Here is a 10047-nt window from a genome sequence, read left to right on the forward strand (position 1 = left end):
AGTGCAAACTGTTGTGTGATTGACTGATATCGGTCTTAGTCATTCATACACTGATGATGGATCTGTGTTCCCATTGTTTACTGCCATGTATCTGGAAATGCATGGTGATAGATTTATTACCCAACAACAGCTTTTTATTATAAAAGTCACAAAAAAGAAGTTATAAAATAACTGGGCTTACCTCAATTTAGCCATTATTTTTAATGTCTTTAATATACAACCTCTTTTGCCTAAGAGGCCAAACTACTGGTTAAACATACATGGAGACATAATAGTTGTGTATTGTTCCTCACCCGATCTTGCGCCTATCCTCCCTGACCTACAATGTGCAAGGGAGTGTGATTGTATGTGTGCTGACTAAGACATCATTACCCAAGCGAGGATATTACATTAAAACAAGCACCACTGGCACATCATGTTTGAAGATGCTACCCTTGTCTATTTGAAACTGAGTAATATGTTTGTGTGGGGCTTGTACATTGTTTGCAGGAGAACATGTGTTAGATGCAGTTACTTAAGGGTTGGGAACAGTGTGTGTGCAGTATGTCTGTGTCAACTACCTAATGGTTCTATCTATGATGGCATTATTGCTGGATCATTGTTGGGTGGCCTGTTCAAATGCTCTTGGAATAGATGGGAGGTTAAGCTCCAGCAGCCAGGTTCAAATGCAAATGGAGTAGGAACTGTTGTAATTTTCTAAATAGATTCTTTACTGCTCATTTTTTAAAGCTGGTATCCGTAATAGTTTTAAGAGACACAGTATTGAAACTTCCATCTGTTGAATTTTTACATCTATACACACACTATAATCTGCTACTAAGAAATGTTGCTCTCTCTTAAAGCTTGTACCTTTCCTGGTAGACTGGTAGATTCCAATTGTTAACAACATGTGAAAAGTTACTGATTATCAGATTTAAGGCCTAATTGCCACATCAGGTGTATTCACCTCTCCACATCAAGTTGGGGGTACACAACAAGTACACAGGCTAGGGTTGGGCTGTAATACTGTATACTGTGGGGTCTTAAAAATAGCATCAGTATCAGTTTCAATACCGTCAATGAAAAAAATGCAATGCACTTATATAGGAGACAAGCATTAAATATAATTTATTTAATGCCTAAAAATGCTTATGTGTGGTTGTCATCACGTGACAGAGTGGAGGAGAAAGAGAGAGAGAGAGAGAGGAGGGGAAAGATGGCAAGTTGCGCACTGGGTGACCTGGTCTTGAAGAAGAACACAACCTCTGCAGTTTGGCAGCATTTGGGGTTCCAACCTAATGAGAAGGGAGAGGTGTTTTTTGTATTAGTGTTTGGTATTCAGTTTCTGAACGGTGTAGGCACAAGCCAACAGTTTGGTGACGCCGTCTGAGCCTTAAGTCATCTTTTTTAATTAGTCACGGTAATACCGTACACAACGTTAAAATAGGGAGGAGGTTTAACTGTATCAAAATTGGGATACCGCCCAACTCTAACACACACAAAAGCAGCTAATTTTAAATAGCTTTTTGACCCGACTTGAAAGATTAGTCAGTGATGTACCTGGTTTTACTCATGACCAACAAAATCCCTTCTTTACGTTACCTGTTGCTGGTTTGGTATCCTAAAAGAATATCATGATACTCTTTCTTGGAAGTCAAAATATGTACTACTATGATGTATACTAAGTGACCAAAATGTAACTTTAAGTAGTGGTATAAGCATTAGTGTTGCCTTTCCTTTTTCAGTTTTTCCCCTTTTTTCTTGTAATTCTCACTGCAGTCCCTATTGATGCTGACTCCCTCTATCAACCGATAGAAGTTCCTTAAGATGGGACAAAGTCACAATACCTCAATTTCCCACCAGGGAAAATGACCAGGAGTAAGCAAAGCCACATGATCCCTGGGTCTCTGCAGTGGGGACAAAGTGTTGTTTTAGATACTAAATGCTACTACAACTGTCTCAATTAACTGTTCCTTTAATTCTGGATATTAAGAAAGGTCTTTGCATCTCTAAGCTGGATTAAAAAACACATATTGTCTCTTATAATGACCCATTGTGAGCCAGTTACATATGTGAAAAATTTACTTTTAAGTACAGTACACAAAAGGTCCCCCAAGTGTGTACTTCATAGTACTTAAATCATTTGAGATGGGCGAGAACAGCCCATCAAACTGCTCCCAAGAGTAAACTTAGAACCTTGAACAAGACATTCAGAACGGCCACAAGTAAATATGCAGCATGTTAATAAGACGCCCACAGCATCTGATGATGAAATTATCCTGGGAGGAATGAAACACATTCTGTTAACGTGTTGCTCTGACCGAGGAAAACTTTGGCCAAGTGTAAGAAATGGTTCAGTGATATTAAAAAAACAGAACCGCAGAACACCTTTTTGTCCCATATCAGTATGGTCACAGTATGGTCAGTATGGTCACATTCCAAATTAGGAGAGCTAGTTTCAGGGTGCTGGTAATGTGCATGCTGGCTCACTGTCATGGCTTACTGGGACAATTAAAGGAACTCAGCCGTCATTAATGAAATTAGTTTCACCTGTGTTTTTCCTTCTATGAAAAATCTAAATGTCTGCCGTGAACTATTGATTAATTGATCTTAAAACGAGATGCAACACAATCTGGGTGGCTTATTGCCTTTGCAAAACAATTTGATTGGGAAAACCTTCCCTGACTAATTTGTCTGCCCCAGATCAAACACATTAAATGTGTTGAGAGGGACATTTTTACATACACCATCTACTCTAACTTGCATGTGTTCTGCTTGTGTGTGTAACCCAGTCTCCTGGCTCACAGAGAGAATATCATTCATGCTAAATATCAATGTACTCTTTCTCCTTTCAAAGTGAGCATTTGTACTCCGCCTTTATACCCTGATGGATGACATACACCACCTAATAAACCAGATATATGATAAAAACAATAATAAAGGAAGAATAGGAACCTGGATAACAATTTAAAATGGCAGCTCTGCACTAAGGAGTCATCTGGCATTCATTTGCCACTGAGCTGTGGCAGCAATGGAAGTTTACTTCAAATTATAAATGTTGAACAGTTACGTCTTTCAAAGACACAAATACAAATGTGCTACTAATGACAGTAGGGACTAATCAGAAGGCAGTGCAGAGTACACAAATGTACAGTGTAGTCACGATGATCCACTAAACAGCAGACCATTTGCTAGTCATATAAAGTGATGTCAGAGATACCATAATACAGGTGTGAATTGTCTGTCCCCATGTGAAGGCTCATTTTTGTCCCTGTTTTTGTAAATTATCCGGCTACTGGTGCAGTAGACCCTGACAGTGAGACGGTTGCTGTCCTGTATGATGTAGTGCTCTAAGCTGCACCAAAGTCTGGAATGTAACAGTAGATCAGTAATTCATGGCCACTAACAGCAGCCATTGGCCAGCAGTGATGTAATGGCTTGCATAACGCCATGTCAAGTAACTGTGCCTGGTGGGTGCACTGCCACACAGATCACTTACAGGTCCTTTTGTTCGCTTCTGTCATTGTGAGGAGAAGGCTTTTTGCTGAGCCTGTGTGTGTGTGTGTGTGTGTGTGTGTGTGTGTCTGTCTGTCTGTCTGTCTGTCTGTCTGTCTGTCTGTGTGTTTTCAGTATCTAATGCTGGATCACAGAGGCTACCTGATAGCAACATTCAATGGAAAGAAGGAAAGGGACTTCTTGTCTCAAGTCAATAGTCAGTTTGTGACAATATAATCATGTGTTATAGGCCCACTTTAAGAGCCAGAATGATGACCTCCACCTGCCATTGTATATCTGATAATTTAATCCTTGTGATGTCTTCTAGAGTAGCTTTTCTACAGCCATGGAAATCATTCTTGTGTTTCAGGGAAAAAGATCTGATCTGATCTTAATCAAATTGCAGATACGCTCAAAAACAAACGCAAAACAAAAGCAATTTCCTTATTGCTTTTTGAAGTGTGGCATTAGTTAGAAAATCCGCCGGTCATGCATGACAGTGTTTTACCACATTTGTTTCCATCACTGCTGCTGCTGCTGCTGCTGCTGCTGGTGCTGCTGCTGCTGCTGTTGTTGCTGTTGTTGTTGTTGCTGTTGTTGGTTTCCCGTATTAGCTTAGCTGTCATTAGCCAGGTTAGCACATGTTGCTTCAAGACTGTTAAGCCTCAAATGATGTAAGCATGAGGAAACAGGTGGTGTGCTGTGCTGCTGTCCACACTGATCTATAAACTGACACTTTCTTTAATGGCGTTTACATTAACACAGTATTAGTATGATTTATGTGATCCACTTAGTGTCATTTTGAAGACTATGTTGTATTATTTATTGTAAGGATATGATTTTCTCATCCCTCTTTCTCTCTTTCTCTTGTCTTTTAGCACTGCCAGTAACTCAAACAAGAGCACCCCCGCCTGCTCACCAGTCCTGCGTAAACGCTCGCGCTCTCCCACACCACAGAGCCAGGAGGGTGAGAACATGGTGGAGAAGGGTTCAGACCACTCCTCTGACAAATCCCCCTCCACGCCCGAGCAGGTCGTCCAGAGAACATACTCCCTGCAGTCAGCAAGAAGCGGCGGAAAGAACTCAAAGGTGAGGGACCAGGGATGCTCCTTTTTTTACCTGTTTGACACATTTCTTTGGTACCTGTTTGATATAAATGAAGGGTAGCTTCAGAATTCGAACTGTGGCACACTTTTACCAGAGTTTAAAACATATTTAGGATCTTGCTCCCTGCATCAAAACCACACAAAGTTTTCAGTCATTTCAAGAATGCTCACAGTCTTTTCCACTAAAAAGAGTTTCCGGAAGAGTACAAAACATAAAGCACTTTGTGACTTACAAAGTTGCTCTCAATGTTTTCACAGAACAGCTGTTGTGAAAGGCTTCACTGTGGGACACAAGGTGCCAATTTCACACAGATGGATTAAGGTTAGACCAGGTCAGGATAAGGCTTAAGTTGCTTCTTTGAAACTGAGTTATCTCTGGACCAAAAGCATAAACAGCACACACTACAACTCATTGTACTTGTATGTAATGGCTAGGTGGACAAATTTGATTTATAAAAACAGCACGCTTTTTATCACTTCCTCTGACCAGTGTAATTGTGCAGTACACTTCAACATAACGCTAACACTTGACTCGCAAACTCATACCTGTGTTTCGTAAAGATTATGTTACAATCACTTTATTGCAAAAAATAAACCATGTGTATGAGTGCTTGTGAAACAGTTTTACAAACTTCATGTTTACTTACAGTAAGATAATGACATTTTATCTTTTTCTTGTGACAGATAGACATTAAAATGAGGTTAGAAGCTGAGTGGTTATGGTGATTTTTTAGCAATCATAGTGACTTTATGATACTGCAGTCGAGATGACATGGCAACTCTTGCTGTCACATGTGCATTCATTCATAAACTGACTACAAACGCACGTCAGAGTCGCCCCAGTTGTATTCCTTTTTCCCAGTGTAGTGACGCACCCGCTATGATTGATTATTGACAGATTGTACATCCTGATGTGTAACTAGTGAGCTGCAACTATCACTCTCCCCCCTCAGGAGAGATTGCACCCTCCTATTCATTCCAGCCGTTCATTTTGACATCCCATATACTCTCTAGTTTTATACTCTCGCTTTCCCTTCCTAAAACTATGATTTAAGCTTGTTGTTGCTTAGTTGTTAGTTGATCTTGGCTTATTTTACTCACTTTTGGGATTTTCTATGCTCATCAAATGGGGACATTTGAATTAGAGGTCAAAGAAAGCTTGTGCATCAGTCATCTCTGAGCTCAAATCAATGACCGGACAGGACAAGGATTCAGGGTGTGGTCTGGTGCACAGCTTTAAATAACGTGCAACTAACAAACAGCATGTCTTCATCAAAGTATTGTAATATTGAAATTACTCGATGAAGATGTGCTAGTTGTTGAAAGGTTGGTTTCCGCACCTTATTAAAAACATACTAACCATCTTACTAAAAACCATGTGTGCTCCACATTATATCCTTCCTAAACTCCTTGTGAATTTGTTGCCTTTAGTCAAGATAGTTTTGATGTGGATCCTTTTAGCTTGTTTACCTGTTACCTATTAGATTTCCACAACACACTATGCATTGACAGGTCATGATAATACAGGAATAGTACTTCCAACACTTTATCATTAGCATTTCTTTGTCCTGATTCTAAGATTGTGATTGGACATTCAAGAAATAATACCTAAAATGCAGTTGAGAAATATGCTGTGTTTGGGTTTAAAGGAGACATGTCTTAAGTCTCTCTTAAAACAAGATATAGTTGCCCATATGGACATTGAAACTTCATAACATTTCCTACTGCTAATACTGGCCATCAAGAGATTCTTCCCTTGATGGGATTCCAATTTTAGTGATCATTAAGTGATGATTTTAGTGGGGGACAAAATCAACAGTCCATTAAAGTGGATTTTGTCCCCCTATCTTACTTACATTAAAAGTCCATTAAAAAGGGATCTCTTGATGGTCACAATGAACAGGAGGAATGATTTTTTTTTTTTAACTCTTTCAATGTGCGAATGTAAATTACATGTAACTATTGTTTAAAAAATAGAAAGGGGGAACCTATCCTTTTAACAGCAGGTTGGAGAGCTTATTGTTGTTGACAGACTGTTTCCAGGTTACTGAATAGATTACTGCTTGTTGCTTGTCATGTCTGCTTAACCCCTTTGTCTAAACAGTGGTTGCTGCAACTCTTAATAGATGAGTCAAAAACAGAAATAGAGTGATTGCATCTGTTTGACATCCTAAGCTCTTACTTAAGAAACAATTGACGTTGATAGAAAAAGGTGCAAAACGAAAGAATTCAGGTGTTGTATATGCTGTCCTCCCACTCATCTGCATCTCCCCTTCACAACTAAACTCGGTGACGGATCAAGTCTTTCAGGTTGTTTCACAGAAGGAGCACATGGCTCTAATGTTTTGTATGCTTAGCACTCGTTAGAGCTTTCAAAAGATTAGAAATAAGCCATGCCACTCCTGTCTTCATTTACCTTCTCATTCGGTCCTCATCTGTCTCTGCTGTTTTAAATCACTTGTCGTTTTTGTCTCTTTTTCTTTAATCATTTTTGTCACCACAACAGTGTGCACGCCTTTTCTCTCTCTCTCTTTCTCTCTCTCTCTCTCTCTCTCCCTCTCTCTCTCTCTCTCTCTCCTTCCCCCCCTCTCTCTCTCTCTCTCCTGCTCTCTTCTCCCCCTCTACTCCTCCCTCCCCTCTACTCCCGCTCTCTCTCTCTCTCTCTCTCTCTCTCTCTCTCTCTCTCTCTCTCTCTCTCTCTCTCTCTCTACTGCTGCTGCCACATGCCATATGATAATGTTTGTCATCTGATAATAACTGTTCAGCTCTTCTGTTGGTACTTTCAGCTGTTTCTTCTTGCAGTTGATTTCTTTTTCTTTTTAATTTTCTATCTGATTTTTCTTTGTTCTTCTCCTGATTGCATGCTAGTCTCACAAGCGACTTTCCAAAGTAAGCATTACTCTTTTTTCTGTTCTTTAAATATCTCTGTGCCCACCCTCCCTCTGCCCCACCTCTTGTCTTGTGAGCTGCTCTGTGGAAATGTCCAAACACTGTTTGCAATGCTTCACCCTGAACCCAGCTTGTTCCTGTGCACACTGCAACCGTAACAAGCCCCATCGGCACCCACAGTCATAGCAGATGGACATTTTTTTGAAACAGACAAACCCCACTCACCCTCACTCCCTCTCCACTCCTGTCATTTCTTTTCCTTTCTGGTGATATGCAATGTAGCAAATTCCTAAATACATGTTCAAATATTTTTGTTAAGCTTGGTATACATACTGTATTTACTGTAAATAGGTTCAGAATATGGTCTTTTTGCAATTAAAATGATCAGAAATAAAAGAAAAAGAAAACAAATACTCACATAATGGAGAAATCCAGCCTTATTTTTGAAATGTTGTCAGATTCCAAGAATGAAAATGAATACTTTTGGCACCCAATACAATATAATAATATCAATTCTTTTCCTGTCCCTTTTTCTTGTTTTGGCCCTCTCCCTCTCTTTACACTAATATTCCGTTTTGGTATATTTTGGTAATGAGACCTTTATATCTGTCATGATTTGTAACAACCCGACTGCTGAGGGATAAACTCTTAAAAATTCTGCCAGCATCCCAGTCCAGAGCTCCAGAACTACATCATTATTTGAGCTGCCCAGCTCTGTTGCCACATGAGAGAATCCGTCTTGCTATTTTTCTCGCACCACAAACCCAAAAATCCCCCTCTCTTTCCTCTACATGGACCGCAGGCTAGTGTCATTTTTTTATCGCCAATATTGTCGCTTCATCCATCCAAATTTGCTACTTTTCAGGCCTCCGCCCACTTTCTTTTTTTTATCAATTAATACATGTATTGCAGCATATATTGGCAGTCAGTGTATAGGGTCTCATTTGTGTCCAAACTTTAGAGACGCAGGCAGAAAGGCGACACAGGAAGACAATAAATGGGAGGTTGGTGTGAATAACAGCTTTATGATGCTCTTTTTGCACAAACTGTTTCACACACATACACACACATTCATCCCAATTGATTGCATTACTTTTGATTTCTGTGCCACAGTCCAACCCCCTACTCCAACCCTTTTGCAAACACACACCCCCATGTGAGCCTCTGTGGCAGCATTGGTCACATGACCCCAGGCATGGCGTGAGGTCGTCCCAGCAACGTGAGCTTGATCACCCTAGCCCTAATGCAATCCAAATAAAAGAGTGCATTCAGCAAAAAGGGTTCCAGGCCTCTCTGCAGCAAATGCCATATGACGATAATAGGGATGGTGACACAACAATAGTCAATCAGGATTCTCATGTAACATGCAAGCTAGGTGGAGAGTGAAAGTTAGCAGCTGCAACGTCAGACCTCTGAAACTATCGTATTGTATTGGCAGTTATGTACTTCAGAGTTGTTTATGAGCCACAACACATTGGACCTCAGCTTCTCCTCTCTCATTTCCTATTTATTTCTGTGCACATGTTGCTCACTGATTTGGTTAACGTTTTGTTTTCTCTTTAATTTTCTTTCAGTATGACAGACTAAACCTGATTAAAGTAAGCATTTCTTCTTGTTTTCATTTGACCCATTGACAATCCCTGCTGGCCCCCATTAAATCCCCCGGCTCTCAACTTCCTCTGTAGCTGTGCGACTGTAGGATCCCCTTTTTCAGTCCCTCGTGTCCTTTCCCATGCTTTCCATCCCCTGAATTAATGTAAAAGGACAGTGATTTGTGAACTGTGTAAAACAGTTTATTCTAAAATGTATTTATAGTGCAGATACAGCATTATTTAATGTTGTAATTTGAAATACACAGCAGATTCCTTTTTATAAGCCGCTGTCACACTGACTCCATCGGCCGTCAGGCGGTCCGGCAAAAACCAGTTTTCCTAATCATTTTAAATGAGGGTAGTGTGTTTAGGCTGCGGCGGTTGTTGAGACAGTTTCAGCTTTTGAACAAACGCAACCCGACTTCAACCTGCGGTGGTCAATCATGTAACCGGTGGTCAGACTTCTCTCTTTCTCCATGAAATAAACCTGTCTTCAAGTGCAGTCGGAAATGTCAAGATCTATCAACGTTCCAACAGAAAACAATAACTGTGAAATTTAAAGTCTACTTGTGCAACATGGGTTCCCTTCATGTAAAGACTGGTGTCACCCTTGGTTTTCATTTGCAGTTTGCAGTGACATGGCAGGTTGCTGGTATTTGAAACCATTGCTGCCCAATTTTAAGAGTCTGCTTGCCATCGTGGTAGAGACATTTTTGATGTTTCTAAATCTGTGCATATTTATCTGCTAAAATTTAAATTTTTTGACAAATGCACATAAATGAAATTTGGTCCTTATTAATTCTTTTGAAGCTGTGTATCCAGCAAGACACGTTTCCAGTTTTGTAATCCTTAGCCCCAGATGGGGGGACATTAAACCAAATGATATAGACCCAAACCACTGTAAATCACAGAGGAGTCCCAGGCTAAACTCTATTCAACTGTTGGATAGGCTTTCTCTCTCTCTCTCTCTCTCTCTCTCTCTCTCT

At 40.2% G+C, this 10047-nt stretch overlaps 1 protein-coding gene across 22 annotated transcripts in view; it reads left to right on the plus strand.

The window, feature by feature from the left end:
* The window catches only part of gramd1bb (GRAM domain containing 1Bb), a 94977-nt gene that overhangs the window by 64153 nt on the left and 20777 nt on the right, over positions 1-10047 (plus strand). For 10 of the 22 annotated variants that reach the window (XM_032512240.1, XM_032512220.1, XM_032512221.1 and 7 more), the window contains 3 exons: positions 4353-4563; positions 7449-7469; positions 9044-9067. In XM_032512240.1, coding sequence (XP_032368131.1) covers positions 4450-4563; positions 7449-7469; positions 9044-9067 — 159 coding nt within the window. In that variant the 5' untranslated portion in view covers positions 4353-4449. The remainder of the gene's footprint in view (positions 1-4352; positions 4564-7448; positions 7470-9043; positions 9068-10047) is intronic. The other 12 variants (XM_032512226.1, XM_032512228.1, XM_032512229.1 and 9 more) reach the window with 3 other exon arrangements.

Source organism: Etheostoma spectabile, chromosome 3 (genome assembly GCF_008692095.1).
Source record: "Etheostoma spectabile isolate EspeVRDwgs_2016 chromosome 3, UIUC_Espe_1.0, whole genome shotgun sequence".
Taxonomy (NCBI): domain Eukaryota; kingdom Metazoa; phylum Chordata; class Actinopteri; order Perciformes; family Percidae; genus Etheostoma; species Etheostoma spectabile.